This window comes from Bacillus rossius, chromosome 5 (assembly GCF_032445375.1).
Source record: "Bacillus rossius redtenbacheri isolate Brsri chromosome 5, Brsri_v3, whole genome shotgun sequence".
In the NCBI taxonomy this organism is placed as follows: Eukaryota; Metazoa; Arthropoda; class Insecta; order Phasmatodea; family Bacillidae; genus Bacillus; species Bacillus rossius.
Window position 1 is genome coordinate 1,185,000 of NC_086333.1, and position 16,151 is coordinate 1,201,150.

The window sequence follows — 16,151 nt, forward strand, 5'->3', positions numbered from 1 at the left end:
CTGCAAAGAGTAGAACATTCGTGGTTTTGAAGGTCCTCTTGTCGTCACACGTACCCATTGGCTTTTCATAATTGCACTCAAGCACGATGTTGTACTTGAGCGGACCATCCTCTTCAATTTACTCTACGAGTTGGCTTATTAGTTTAACCTTGATTGAGTCTAAGTATGTACATTAATACTTGGCAGAACTGGATTATTGTCTACCACATAAGTATTCAAGTTGCCCCGGAACCCCACTTCTGCAATGATGAAGCCGTGGATGTTGGCCAAAACCAACCTCTATCACCAGCTTTGTTCGGCTGGTGCTTGTCTTAGGTGTAACTGCAGGCTTAAACGCGGCCATTCTCTGATTCTAAGTTGATGGTGGAGCAGGACCCTAGCACACTTTGGTATGTGCTTTCAACTTGCCAGCCCTGGCGAACACTTTAGCATAGTTCCCACACGAATATATTTGATGGCTAGGGTTGAGAGCGCAAACCATCTTCTCATGGTGTGTGACATGGCTGGAGTTTTCGAAGATTTTGAAGCAGAAGCTACACCAGGTGACTGAAGTCGTGAGGGCAGCACCAGTACATGTTGTAAGATATTACCGCAATTTATCACTGCGAGCAACCATCTTTCCACACAGATGACACTGCTATGATTAACCTCTACAGCAAGGACCAAGTACAACCATTATTGGTTTTGCCAATTAGAGATGTGGTCGCGAGGTACTTTCAGAAACATGACTCATCTCTCAATAATGCCTGAGTCCCTTAGCTATCCACAACAGTCTCAACCAATTCACGGCATCGTAGACCCAAGAGTCACTCAGCACACAGATATTATCTACTCACACAGTTAAACTTCTACATGACAATACTTGATATGGTAAATGTTATAGTTATGAAAGGAAATAGATAAATTGAAATCTAATACTTTTTTTGGATTCAGAACATACATATACATGTTGCACAGTTTTAACATGTTTTTACCCCATACCCCTTCACATATCACAGACCTATCAAAACTCACGAGTTGTTTTGAAAACCTGTACATGAGCATGGTTTTTGGTAAAACTTTAACAATTTTTAAGTTTGGTTGGTTGCAAGCAAGTTTATTATATTGAGGGGTAGTATGATTAGTTGTAATTTGTGGGTTCAATTTATGGATTTCGTGTAAATGAGTAGATATGAGGTTGTGTATTGATTTATTCCATTTGTAGATAGCGATCTATATGATATTTAAATAATTTTGTTAGCTATCAGAACTTTGAACATTTTTTTCTGCTAGCTTCTTCTGTGTACTTAAACTTTTGTGTGAAAATGAATCTCTGCGGGCTTTGAATATTTTTCAGCTTAATGCTTCTCTGTACTTATTAGGCACACTGTTGGGAAATATAAACACACCCCTACATACATTGTCTGTCTAAGTATAAATGGTGGTCACAACAAAAAAATGACTGTGGATTTGTGGATTTTGTGATTTTAACAAAATTTGTGAATTTTTTGGTCTATTGGTGACATAACAACACTGGTAGGAAATATAAATTCGACCTTACATACAGTAACATACTTTAGAAACCTACACCCGATGACGACATTCTCTAAACAAGATGGCCGCCACTAGCAGACTATAATGGTATATTTTTTATTTATTTTGATGATAAATATTATTTTAAGATGTCGACATAACGAAAATTGCAATGGTTATGAGTTGGGAGCTCAATGGTGTCATCATAACAAAAAGTGAAATGCACAGGAGTAAGGCACTCGATGACGAAGTCACAAAGTTTTTTAATTAAAATGTTAACAATCTTTTTTATATATATTTTTTAATTTTTCCCGATTTTCTAAGTAAATATTTGAGGAATTTCAAGATGGTGGATGTGAGATCATAATTTGGTGGAATGTTCAAGAAAACAAAATGGCGGAATCAAATATGGCCACCGGGGTCAATGTCAAATCCAAGATGTTCGCGGGATGTGACATAATCCAAGATGGCCGCCGAAAGTGAAGTAAGCCAAGATGGCCACCGTTGCTCCCTGGCTCCCCCATCACACACCGGTATCCCAGGACCGTCCAGTCAATGAATGCTCAAAAGGGGGGTGTAGAGGGAAATGGCAGGAACACAATTTTTGACTTTGGGACTTTGTTTGGACTAGTATGGAGGTAAACATACTAAAAGTCCCCACTTCTAGGTGGTGAGCGGGAGGGAGGGGGGCATGTAGAAGGTCCCTTTTTTCGGTTTTTCTCTTATATCTCGGAAACTATACGCTCTAGTGAAAAGACCAATCTATACTAAAATAAATCTGATAAAATTTTCCAAAAAATTTATTCGATTCAATTTTTCTCTATCTCGCATAGTTTATGAGATATTTGCGTTCAAATTCGCTAATTTTTAAGGGGGAAATGTTTTTTCTTACGTTTTTTTGCCCTATTTGACTAGATAACCTTTTATCCGTTCGTCGTAAGTAAAGGTCATGCAGAAAGAAAGTTGTAGAGAATTAAATTTTCTTTAATAAAATCCAAATATTTTTATTTTATCGTCAATCATTGTAAAGTTAGAGCAATTTTACGTTTTAGTGTAAATCGCGAGATTTTTCAGAATAGTTTAACTTCCGTATTTTTCGCTATTTCACTGCTATAACTGTATACAAGTTAATATATACATATTTATGCGTACAAATAGTATGTAATATATATATATAGTATATATAAGTGGCACATAAATAAATTATTTGTATATATGTATATAAAATGGTTTTTTCAGGTACATACATAGTTCTGCAAAAGTAATATTGTTTGGTATCGTTTCATACTATTTTTGGCACCGGGAATCGAATGGAAGAATTTTCAGGGCTCCTTTGTAGAGATACAGTACAGTAGAGATGCACCTCCATAGAAGAGTTTTGTGGGGTTCTATTCACGTCAAGTGAGCAGCACAAAGATTTTGGACAAGCCCGCCAAATCAAGGATGCAGCTGATGTTACCAAACTAATTCAGTGGTTTGGGAAATATTTTCCCTTTCCGGCTACCAGCGACATCATATCCATTACGACGGGGGTGGTTGGTGACAAAACAATTACATGCTACAATGCTGTTACAGTTGGTAAACAAGCAATAGCTTAAATTGTGAGTTGGCCATTTTCTGATATTAAACTGTCTCGAAAAAATCTAGCACTCCCCCTTTCGACTGTAAGCTCGTCAATCAAGATTAATGACATAAAAGTGTCGGTGGATCCTTTTTTGCTATTCCAGCGCATAGCCATAAGCAAGAAAACTGACCAAGATTTAAAAACTTATTTGCAATATGAACTAGGTCCTTTCCCTTTGGTTTCTTCAATGAGGGTGGGATGAGGAAATCGAGGATGTCGGTTCTCTACAAAGAGCTCAAAGCAACAACCAAAGAAGTACATGTGACACACTTTGACATTGTTATGTACGGAGGACTTCTCCTCCACAAAGTTATATGGCAAAGAGGTTCCACGATATCTGTAATTTGTGATGGGTATGCCAATTTCGTGAACAGCCACTATCGTGGAAGGAGTTGTACTGTAGTGTTTGATGGGTACACGAGATCATCAAGTACCAAGGTCGCTGAACAGCAAAGGTGGTACCATCTCAGAAAGTCAGCCGACATACATTTCAATCAGGAGACAGTCATAACAGAATTCTAGCCAAATATCATTGGAGCTGTTGGAACCAATGACTATTGGAGCCAATGACTGTTGGAACCAATGACTTTTGAGCCAATGACTGTTGGAACCAATGACTTTTGAGCCAAAAGAATGTTGGAGCCAATGACTTATGGAACTAAAAGACTGTTGGAGCCAATGACTTATGGAACTAAAAAACTGTTGGATTCATAGACTGTTGGAGACCTTATATCCTAACTTATCATTCTGTTAACAGGAAATGTAATGCCATTCTGGTGTACAGTGTTACAATTAGAGGCACCTTGTGTGCTCACTTTGGCCTTTACCACGAATAGACTAAACGTGTTTGTGTTATCTATCTGTAAGCTACCACACATTATTTGTTTCAGGATGACACGGAGGTGATAGATGGTGAACAAAGTGCTGCAAGTCAGGAATCGACAGCTATGTATATGAACGATGGAATGGGACTGGTAAACATGACTCAATATCAACTTCCATCTCAGCCGAGTGAGCAGAAAGATAATGAAAAAGGCACGTACAAGAAAAGGAAAATTTCACTGGAAGAGGAAAGGAGGGAAGAAGCATACACAATTTTAAAAGCGTCTCTTAAGAGGAATGACTGCTCAGTATATGGAGAACATGTGGCAAACGAATTACGCAAATTAGCACCAAGAGTGCGGACAATAGCGAAACACAACATAAACAACATCTTGTTTGAGGCAACAATTGGCAATTACGATTTACAACCTTCCGCCTTTACAGGCGGTTGCAACTATACACCATCAACTTCAGCATGTAACATCGCTTATTCATCGCATTCATCTTCATCTGTTTATACAAGTGAAACACATTCACCTACACTACTTTCACCAGAGGTTCATACTTCACCATCATTAGCACCTAACGACAGCGACTTGACCCAAACACAAGTACAGTGCAACAATGAAGACTTTGATTTTGAACTACCGATTTCACAGGAGATCCAGACGTAATTTCCTAATGTGTGTTTGGAATGCTATAAAGTATAAATATTACTATAGCTACTCTATGACAATTAATTAATAGGTTTCGACTATATTGTGATTTGCGGAGGTTGTATTTTAAACTTGTAACACCTTTTTCCTTTACATAAATGTGTTTGTGTGATATGTTAGTTTACTCTTTACTCTTGAGTGTCCATAAATTATTTTCAGGTATTCATATGTAATCTTGTGTATAATGTGATAATGAATAATACATTTGTCACTTTCATCGCAGAATTACAAATTGATATATATATATAAATGGTAATGTAAACTAACGCGTATATTTTTGTTTACTTACCTTTACAACATGTTTCAACACCTCTGTAAGAGCCCTGCAGACTTCTGGTACGATTCGTGAGATGCTGGGTTCCGAAACACGAAACAAGTACATCAGAGACGCGTAACTGTCCCCACTTGCGGGAAATCTGAGTGTTATCATTAATCGCACTTTTGTTGGAATTGCTTCACGGAAGTTGGTGTCGCACTTTGTTATAATGGGCATAATCTTCTGTAGCAAAATGTCGAAGTCTTCCTGACTCATCCTCACAAAATTTCTGAAGTGTGCATTGTCGTCAGCACACAATTTGTTATAAAATTCGTTTTGTCTCTCTTGTGGTCTAATGAATAATTAGCACCTCCACCACCGGGGCTGTTTCCTCCTGCAAACATTCGCAATCACGATATAAGCTGCAGCCGCAATAGTCTGTAAACACATCCTTGTTGACCGGAATTTGTCAAGAAACTGTCGATTCGGTGGAATTGTGTTTGTGACATGCTACACGTTTCGACAAGGAGCGCATGCGACACACTGCAACACATGTAGCATGCGGCACCGTACCTTCCCGCAGACGACAAGCCGCATGCTATACACGGCAACAGCTGTCGTCAGCCACATGCTACATGTTGCCAAAATATTGCCTCAGTGGAATTGAGGCTTTAGGCTTATAACAACACTGTTGGGAAATATAAACACACCCCTACATACATTGTCTGTCTTTAAGAATAAATGGTGGTCACAACAGCAAAATGACTGTGGATTTTGTGATTTTAAAAAAGTTGTGAATTTTTTGGTCTATTGGGGGCATAACAACACTGGTAGGAAATATAAACTCGACCTTACATACACTAACATACTTAAGAAACCTACACCCGATGATGACATCCATCAGATGAAATCAAGATAGCGGTTTCCACTAAACAAGATGACCACCACCAGCAGGCTATATTGGTATTTTTTTATGATAAATTTATTTGTAAGATGTCGAAGTAACGAAAATTGCAATGGGTAGGAGTTGGGAGCTTGTTGATGTCATTGTAACAAAAAGTGCAATGCACAGTAGGGAGGAGCTCGATGACGAAGTCATCAAGTTTTTAAATTATAATGTTAGTATTTTTTTTGTAAATTTTTTAAATTTTTCTCCTTTTTCTATGTTAATATTAGAGGATTTTCAAGATGGTGGATGTGACATCATAATTCGGTGGAATGTTCTAGAAAACAAAATTGCAGAATTTTCTTGAAAACTAAATGGTTTAATCAAAGCTGGCCACCAGGGTCAAAGGTCAAATCCAAAATGGCCGCCGGAAATGATGTAATCCAAGATGGCCACCGGAAATGATGTAATCCAAGATCGCCGCCGTGGCTCCCTGGCTGCCCCATCACACACCAGTGTCCCTGGACCTACTAAATACACCTACTGATATAACAATTTTTTTGAAATGTCCGTGTGGTGTCCGGTTATCAAATATTTTCATGAATATGCTGAGGGCGGATGAGTATTTCTGGTCCGTAATGTTTTTTAAAACTGTATAATTTAGGAGATTAAAAGGACTAAAATGTGTGTTTTCATAATAATTTTTAACTTGAAATAACCGATACAGATTATTTGTTTATATTACACCTTGATCGCCATATAATGTTATGGTAATCGCTCGAATCTCTTAATTGTATGCACGAGACGACTGCGCGACAGTCCACAGCCTGGCGGTTAGAGGCAATAGCACACTGGAAGCAGCAGCGAGCGTCGACCTTATAGTCCCGCCTCACCAACACAGATACACCCCTGATACACGCACGATAAAAAACTGTTAAAACGTTTCGAAATTAAGCTGTAAGAAGACACTTGATCAAGCATAAAAATTATTTTCATTTTAAGTTGTAAATTGTTGGAGTGACAAAACTTGGTTGTACAAAACTGCGCATGCCAGTGGGGTTGCGAAAAAGGGTGTAGTGTCCCGCCACGTGTCTTGAGTCACAACACGGTCACATGTGTCAGGCGCCCCCCCCCCCCCCCCACACACACACACGCTCAGTCGAACTGAACATGCAGAATTGTCATGTGTATTCAAGGACGGTGAACTGCCGTGTGGGAACAGCGTCTCTCCAGTCTAAACTGCCAGTGCATCATCCGAGTGTCGTGGCAGATATATTCATACTCTTTGTTGCTGTGCTATATTTTCCTTTCTTTTTTTTAACTAATAGTGCAACTGCATCATCCAAAGTTTCTTCCATATTGTAGGATGAAACGATACATCCATTGATTAGAAACAGCAACCACAAGACTGATGGTTTGTGGGGAAGGCCTCGGTTTAGTCCAAACTGCCAGTTAGGGCGGAGCAGTCAGAACTGAGCACTTGGACTGATGATCTGTGGGGCGATCCCGTGGCGTTGAGACGTCCAAACGCTCTCGTGGGATCCATAGAAACAGAATCGGGCGGGCGCAGTGCGACTGATATGGACTTACCGCTTGTTTCGCCTGAATGATTATGATGTTCGTGTAAATAAGACCCGCGCGGGATCAGCATGTTTATCGCTGTGTCTGAACGAGGCAAAGGCATCATAATTTTGAGTTGCGAGTGTTGTGGTATGTCTGGTTTCCGTAGTGTCTGTTCAGGTCCTCCGTGACAGCGATCTTGCGGTGATCCCGTCGCTCGGCGTGACTCAGGCTCGTTAGCTCGCTGCAGTCTTGGAGACCTGCAGCGTCAGTGCAGTGCCCCGTGGCTCGTGTTGCAGGAAAACTCCAAGACGCGCGAGGTGGAGGTGGACATCGACGAGCTGCTTGACATGGACAGCGACGAGCAGAGGCGGAGGCATCTGCAGGTGAGCCTTCATGTTTCCCGTGCTTCCCATTCTCCTTGTTGTTCCCGGTTCCTTCTGACTTCCTGTATGTCCTGTGTGAAGCGGTATCATATCAGCACAGCAGCCAGAATGGTTGGATCAGCAGATTGGTGTTGTGGGCATGAGGACGGTAGATGAATATCTGTGGACCATGGAAATAAATTATTGAAGCTATCATGGTTTTGGTGAACTGTAAACGGCCAACAAGTACAATGACAGATGGGGATTAAACTCATTCCACAAAATAACATTATTTTCTATGAGATCAGTTACACAACAAATTAAACATTTGATTATCATGATACGAAGAGCTTGCGGTGATTCAGGGTCCTCGTGTTGCATCTGAAGCCTAACAACCAATTGAGACGTGTCAATATTTATCACAGTCATAACATTTTTTAACATACAACCATTACTGCCAAGCAGAATTAAAAGCGCAAACATTTAGAGTACCACTACTCGCTTGGCACTGACACATTTCACACTAAAAAAATTACTTGCGAGTAGTATTCTTTCTACGATTAAAATTAGTGCTCTGTTTACTTACTTAATTCAAACAGTATTCGTGATTCTGGAGATCAGTAGTTTCTGCAGCCAATGTGGGTAGTCATTAAGAGGCGTGCTCGCGGCAAATTATCCTCGTAAGAGGCGTATGACAGTCGTTACACGCCTGATGTGTAGAAGTCCTCGTACTGCTCCATAGAGTTAGTAATCACGTGATGTAAATCCAGTGATGACCAGGACCGCCAGGTTCCGCAACTAGTGGTTTCCAGCCATTCGTGACGAGACGAAGCGTGGTCCACTCGTGCGTTGCGAAGGCCTCCGACCACCTCTATAGTGCACGTTGCTCACTCCATCGCCGCTTGTCCACTCGTTTCCCTGCGGCGCCGTGATGAGTAGCCAGGGACCTGATGTACGGAGTACGTTCCTGGCCCCGAGGGTCGCAGCGAGTGTCTAGGCTGGCTCGCGCTCTCGCCTCAGGCGTAGCCTCCACTCCACAGGCTCCTCAGCAGTGTACGCTCGCGGGCCACACCGTTGACTCGACGATGTTCGCTGTGTCGGAACAGCCAGCCTGGCCTTGCGCGTTTATAGTCTGGGTAGAGAACTGAGTCATTGACCCAGACACAGGCTCGACTTCATACCTGACTGGGGGTCTGTGAACTTACATTTCCACTAGGATCATGGGAACACTGTTACAGTGGCAGCGGTAAAATGTAGCTCATAACTGGCTTGGGTCACAACCATGCTTTGAGCTACTTTTGAGTAAGTCTGCATGTCCTTTCATAGGAAATTCCCTGTTGTCCTCCTATTTCTTCCAGGCTCTCCACATGGGAGAGATAGTGCAGGCAGGAAGCGACATTAACAACAGTGTGTTTAGTGCATCTAGAAGTTGGTTAAGTGGAAAAGAGAACTCGTCTCTAGCTTGTCGTCTTTAACAAGATGTTTTAATTTTAACACCACCAGTTTAGAATAGTCTAATCCCCAGGAACTGCCAGGAACTGCTAGGAACTGCGAGCACTAAGTCACTTAAATCCGCCCAGCGATGGTCTCGGGAGAGGCAGGCGTTGCTGCCGCGTGTAATGAAAACATTCATGTTGAAATTTTCCTGGCGAGTGCACAAGTCTGCCCGCGGTGTTCCAACCCCGTTAGTTATGGTGTTTGCGATTAGTATTTATTTTTATACTGATGGTTGCCATTTCAAAAGCAACTCTTGGATTTTGTTTTAGTCTAGAAAGTAGTTACATAAAATAAAGGGTACTTGTATCAATTTTAAATTATGGATTTATTACAATTACAATATAAAATTGTGTCAAGTTCATAGCCTAAATATGTTGATTAAACTGGTTAATGTATATCATTGTATTGCACAAACTGTTCGAGATTCCATAAGCATTAGTCAATATACAGTAGCATTGTACAGGATTGTATGAACCACAATACTTAAATCTTGATCAAGTTGGCAGTTAGTGATCATAGCATTGTACTACATTTCTACATTGATAAGCGAAGAGGGGCCCCAGAAAATTATCTGCCCCTGGGTACCTTGTCTTCCCTCCCCTGAATAGTTGTAGAGGGGGGTTGTTCTTGCTCTTAATAAATAAATGTCTGTCACCACACACCTTCTTCATAGAAAACATGTAGGTAGTTTGTAAAAATATGTTTACTTATGGGAAATACAGGTGCAGAAAGGATAGCCCAAATTAATTAGAGCTTATTTGTTAACTATGTGCATTTTCCCTTAAATTACAACAAATTAATTGAATGTCCACATATTAGTCACACTTTCATATAAGTCCACTATTAACCATCCACACTGGAGTTGGGCTCGACAGTGGCTCCCTCTACTGTTTGTCTCTTACTACGCACCTCGGTCCCAAAACACCGTCTCGCACTGCTCACTCTTCTGCCACGACAGTCACCAATGCTCTGCTCTTCACACACGAAGCCCGCTCGTTTCCTACTATCACTCATCAAGAGACCAGTCACCCTCTTCAATTGAATGCAGCGCAGCCCCTCAAGTCCCGCCGTGTGAAGTCTCGCTCGACTTAACACTGGAAGCTGTGAGAACAATGGCGTCCTAGTTGCGCCACTTCACGTGAGGCTCTGGGAATCTGTTGAACCCTCCAGATAGACGGAGAGGCGCTGCAGACTCCATGGGAAGGCACTAGGGGAGAGATGGGAAGGGTAAGAGAGAGGTGCTACCTGCGTCGCGTTCCTCCAGGGTCGACTGGCCTGGCCCCTAATATTGTGTCAACTTTTAGTAGAGCCTAAGTGTTATTTATTTAATAAAGCGTGTTTAGGGTATGCTACCAAAACATTATTCATGTTAACAAAGAAATATGTTGGCTAGAATAATGTATTTAGAGTGCATGCAACTTAAGTTACAATTATATGGCTCTCTGTAATCTTGATGGCAAGATGAATACCAACTGGCATGTTGTATTGGACCTCTAGACTGATTCCATTATTTTATATTTTTCAGATGTTGCTGGCAGATGCGAAGAAGTCGCAGCATGATGTGAAGGTATGGTTTCAGGTTTAGATTTAGTTCTGCAATATTTGTTGGTTTTTATGCTATGAAATAACTAGTGTAGATTATTAGTAGTTTTAATGTTTCAGCTTCAATAATAGGAGACCTTCATTACTGAGGTAGTTCATATGTAGCCACATTATCAAACATTCAATTTTAATAATCAAGTTTCTGTATCTTCAAAAAATTGTAAACCTAGTTGATGTATGTTAACCCCAGTAACTTGTGTTGAAATGCAAAAAATTTCTTTAAAGCTATCATCAAACTGGCTTGTAAATGAACATTTAAATATATTTCTATCAGTGGCGTCTCATCAGGGCAAGCAAGGCAAGCAGTGCTTGCCCAGGCAGTTTCCAGACATTGTATTTTTTAAATAAATATTTTATTCAGAATAGTATTTTACTTTGGCTCGTGCAGTTAGGTGTATGTATTTTTTATACTATCTTCTTGGGACCCAATACTGTGCGCTGTGCGCTATAAAAAAAGAACTCGTTGACACAAAAACATGCTGTTTTAGAAGCGTTGCTAGGTTTAGAAGCGCTGGTAGGATCGCTTTCAGCAGGAAGGCTGCCGCAGTAGTTTCCTTTCGGAAGGGGGGTGGCATGGTACAAAGGTTCAGGGAGGGGATTGGCTGGAAAAATACGCGGTAGAAGCTACGAAGGTAACGCTTTCTTGCCGAACTGGAGCGAACATGGCCGAAGCAGACGGTGGAATTTTTCCGCCGACTGCTTCGGCTATGTCCGGTATAGTTCGGCACGGCAGGTGGCGATGTCGCGTTTCAGTCGGCGGTCGTCTCTCGGGGCGCGCGCATCTCTCTCGCGGGCTATTGGCTGGCAGTGCGTGTGGGATTTGTGGGCGTACGATGATACTACACTCCCACTTAGTATATAAGTAATGTAGAGTAGGTATTTTACTATCAGAATAATGTAAGTCAATCATTATTTTTCAAAAATAATGTATTAAAAAAAAATGTCAATTTTTCTACCTGTGGAATAGTCAATGTTCAGTTAAGAAAACTACTTAAATAGCACCATTTTGTACCTTGAAATCCATATTTTCCCGGCGGAGGGCCCCCAGACCCCCCCCGCCCCCAACCTCATCATGTTTTGGTGTGAACGGAGTTATTGCTTCCCCTCATGTAAACCTCACGCCTCGCCACTGATTTCTATATTTTAAAATATATATTTACTTATTAACTGATCTGGTTTTTATTTCAGTGGGAGTTAAACACAAGAATTAAAATTAAATAAGTATACAAAAGCAGTTTAGCAAAAGAGTTAAATGGACAAATTGAAACATCATGGTTGACAAGATTTTATGGATTTATTTTTAAAACAGGATATTCTTTTTTTGATCCTTAAAAAATATATATTAATACTTATTTCACCAAAACAGTCTCATTTTGACTGACACGTGAATTTATTACAGTAAGATAATTTGTAATAAGCATGTATAGAAAAGAATTACTCAGAAAAATAAGAATAAATCAGCATATTCTTCAGTGTTTGAAAAATGTGACAACGTGATTAATGAAAAATATGTAACTAATAAGAGATGCAAGATCAAACAACATATGATTTTTTCCAATCCATTTAGTTTATACATTTTTGTAAATAAATCATTGCTAAATAATTACATTCAATGAATTTACGATAGGAAATTATAACATTTTTGTTGTTTTTATTTAAGTTTTGTCAAATTGCTGATTGATTTAATTTTTTTAGTTATATTTCGGTATTAACTGGCATTTCAGTATTACGTTTTGTCTTGAAATGCTTTGCAGTGTTATTTTAGTTTTATCGCAATACAGTATGTTGGGAAGCGCTGACATTGTTGGTGCTTGTGTTTGCAGAAGTTTGTTGACGACTTGCTGGAGCGAGCCAAGACCCTGTGAGTGCCGTGCCTTGCGCGACTCTGCACGGCTCCTCGATCCACCGCGTCACGTGTCTGCACATGCACGACTCTCTCAAGACTTTGTCAGCGTTTTGTTATCCGTTGGTTTTTTTACTGCTGTCATGAGTTTTCTGCAAGTGTTATTTGTATGAATTTGTTTCTCCCGTAGTGCAGTGTTGGAGGCGTGCTAAGGCGAGTTAGTAACGGGTGTGTGCATTGGTGTGCATTTCGAGTGTTTAGGTGTAGAATAGCAATATGGCTTGCCCCCGTCGTGCAAGTCTGTGCATTGGTACGTGAGAAGATTACTTGTTAAGGCCTGTTTCATTTTTAGAGTTTACCTCCGTACTATAACAAAAAACAGATGAACCAGTTTTGAAAGCTGTATGTGAAGGGACTTATTTACTTATTACAATTAACACAAATTCAAACTGTCCACACAAAAGTGCATTATTTTTAAATATTTATTTTTTTTATAATATGTTTTATAAACAAGCCCAATGAGATGACACTCGTCTATTCTTTTGTACTAGTTTTTTATAAAATGTTTTCGTGCATAAGAATACATGCCAAATAGTTTCGACAGTTTAATGTTAACGCTTAGCTTTGCATGTGTCCTTGGCAACGGTAATGTCGAGCAAAAGAATTCGTCCAATTCGGATACTTCAGGTCCTCCACATCTGGCTCGTGTCGTAGAGAAGGCACGGGAACCTGCAGTGCGGTCAGAATACCGAGCGTTCAGTGTAACCTACCCTAGCACTCAGTAAGACTGCCCTCTCTCTGTGTGTGTGTGTGTGTAATATTCTAACATTTTAGTGGAACAAAGAAAAAGGAATTTTTGATTTGCTGTCAACATTCGCTTTGGCACATTTTTGAGTAGTGGCAACACCTGTGTTGTTCATATTTGAAGATTGCAGATGGGATGAAATTGTAGTATCAAGCAGTTTGTGAAAACTAAAAGAAGTGGAGATAACTTGGAGAAATTATTGGTTTTTCATAGATAATAGAAATGACATTTACGTTAATGATGCTGTTGACAGATGGTATTGCAGCTGAAGATTAGCAAAATCTTAGCAAAATATTACAATTGACTGTTTTAAATGCTCCAAAATATTTTACAAGGTGTTTATGCTCTGTTTAATTCCATTTATAGGAGTAATAACCTAATATTACCAATGTTACCATCGTGTGAACGTCTTCCACAATCGTCACATTTTAAAGCCAAAAAGTTTTGATCACTATGGTTGCAGAGTATTTTCAATACAGAGGATGGTCATTGTAAACTTCATGGAAAAAAAAAAAAAAACTGAATGTACATCCTCTGGGAGAGTTTGGAAGCCATAGTAACTTGTAATTACATTTCACTGTAATTGCGAGCATTCACAAAGCACATCATTGCCAATGTTTATTGTAGCTGTAGCGCTGTAGCACAGCCACGTGTTTGCTTGCCCTAGTAGCGGTTCTGAACGGAGGGAGTAGTGGTTGGTTTCGGAGGGGATATTTAGTGTTACGTTCATAAGGAACATTTTCCCATAAAGTTTAAATGTTGGCATAATTTTCAACTACATACATAGTAAACATATCAAATGATGCTAAATTAATCAAATGACATGTTTATCTTGCTAAAATGGTTTTTTTTTTCCCACAATGCTATATTTTTTAAAAAAATCTTTGCTTTACTATAGTTGTAGAATAGGAAATATTAGAGAGTAATTCAAAAGAAAATCTTTTTGTCATGATGTATACAACATTCAGTGGCAATCCTATTGTTTTAATGGTCTGCAGCAATCTTCAATATTGTTTTTATTTAATAGTGTAGAGATAATTTTCATCTTTCTGCTAGTAGTACAAAAATACATATCGCAGTGTTATTGGCACTTTAAAATACAAAACTATCACGCTATTCTGTATAATTGGAAACAAAATCAATAACTACCAATGCATGATTCCTGCAGTCATTAATGGCTGGGAAAAGAAGTGGTTGTTGAGTCGAAGAAGAGTGGCCGCTCTAGGGAGTGCTTCCGCAGCAAAGGGGACCAGAGAACATCAGGTTACCTGCGCCACTGTTCAACTACACAGGAGTCTCGTGTGTGTTATTCACAGGCAACCGAACATAGGTTACAAACTGACTGTTTTATTATATTTATGTCTATAGCTGTTTTTAAGGCTTTAACACCAGAAATATGTGCATGATGCACTTGTATTGGAGCTGCCAGGGATGTTAACGTGCACGTTATTGTGTGTACTTTTATAAATAAATACATTTTTTAAATGCTAGAAATTTAGAAAAATCTGAAAAAACTTGATAAAATCTTTTTTACGCACACAGGAAAAAAAATCAATGAAAAAGATTATAATGCAGCTATAACTTGTTTCCTCCTGTAAATGTTAGTTTGAATGGTGTGTGTGCAAATTTTAACAACCCAGGTGGTTCCTGATTGTCAAATTTATCCACTTTACAGCATTGTAAAATAATTAATTTTACAATCAGGATTGCTATTAAATCTTGATATCCTGGTAGAAAATATTATATTACCGTGTTTGTGTTTGTTTTGTGTGTGCTGTGAAGTATTTGACAGGTATTAAAAAAAATCTGGTACTGTAAATTTCATTTTAAAAGTTTTTTGTTTCTTAATATGATACTATGTTTGTTTTTGAGGGGTATGTTGCGATTCCTATTGCATTTCTATACAAATTAGTTGCTCAACCACTTTAATGTCTAAAAGTAAAAAAAAAAAAAACACCTACTGGTTGCATTATGGAATTTGTTGATTGTTTTGTTGTTGCTTGTGGAATTTTAACCGATACCCAGTTTTGCATTCTGGAACGTGTGTTCATCTGTTGTGCTGTACTCAAGACCTGGCTCTGTGATCTGAAACACCACTGACCACTTCCTTACTCTGAAACAAATTTACAATACGTATAAATTGTTCAGTGTTTGTCAGAGATAGCGAAACCCATTACCTTATGAACTGAATGTATTAACTGCCCACCTCAAATAAAGCTCAACCTATCACTACAGCTGTATTTATTTCTTTCCCCTAACTTTTTTTTTGAATGATGCTTATTGAGTTTACAAAAAAATATTTTTGTTTCATTGCTAAAAATTAAAACTTCTAATAAATATTGTATTGTTTATTTTCCCTATGGACGTATGCAAGGAAGAGCAATCTTCCGTTCAGAAGAAAGTTAATTTTTTTTGTAGAGATGGTCTATACGCAATATAAAAATATAATGTGGCTAAATAAGTGTTGGGCCAATCGGTGTAGCTCCCACAGAGCAACCCTTTTAACTGAACCAAGATTAGCTGACTAAGGGTCGTGAGTTACCAAGGTCAAACAGTTTAGGTTAGATTAGGTGAGGAGAGGCTTGGCAAAATTATGACACTGTTGGAAAAAGTACTAGAAAATTATAATTGGGAACTTGCTTAAAAACCACAGTTCAGCATTG

The 16,151-nt window shown here is 39.3% G+C and overlaps 1 protein-coding gene across 1 annotated transcript in view; it reads left to right on the top strand.

The window, feature by feature from the left end:
• The window catches only part of LOC134531544 (protein phosphatase 1 regulatory subunit 14C), a 430,032-nt gene extending 414,312 nt beyond the window's left edge, over positions 1–15,720 (top strand). The window contains exons 3-5 of the mRNA XM_063367225.1: positions 7,676–7,762; positions 10,764–10,805; positions 12,664–15,720. Coding sequence (XP_063223295.1) covers positions 7,676–7,762; positions 10,764–10,805; positions 12,664–12,705 — 171 coding nt within the window. The 3' untranslated portion in view covers positions 12,706–15,720. The remainder of the gene's footprint in view (positions 1–7,675; positions 7,763–10,763; positions 10,806–12,663) is intronic.
• The last annotated feature ends 431 nt before the right edge of the window (positions 15,721–16,151 follow it).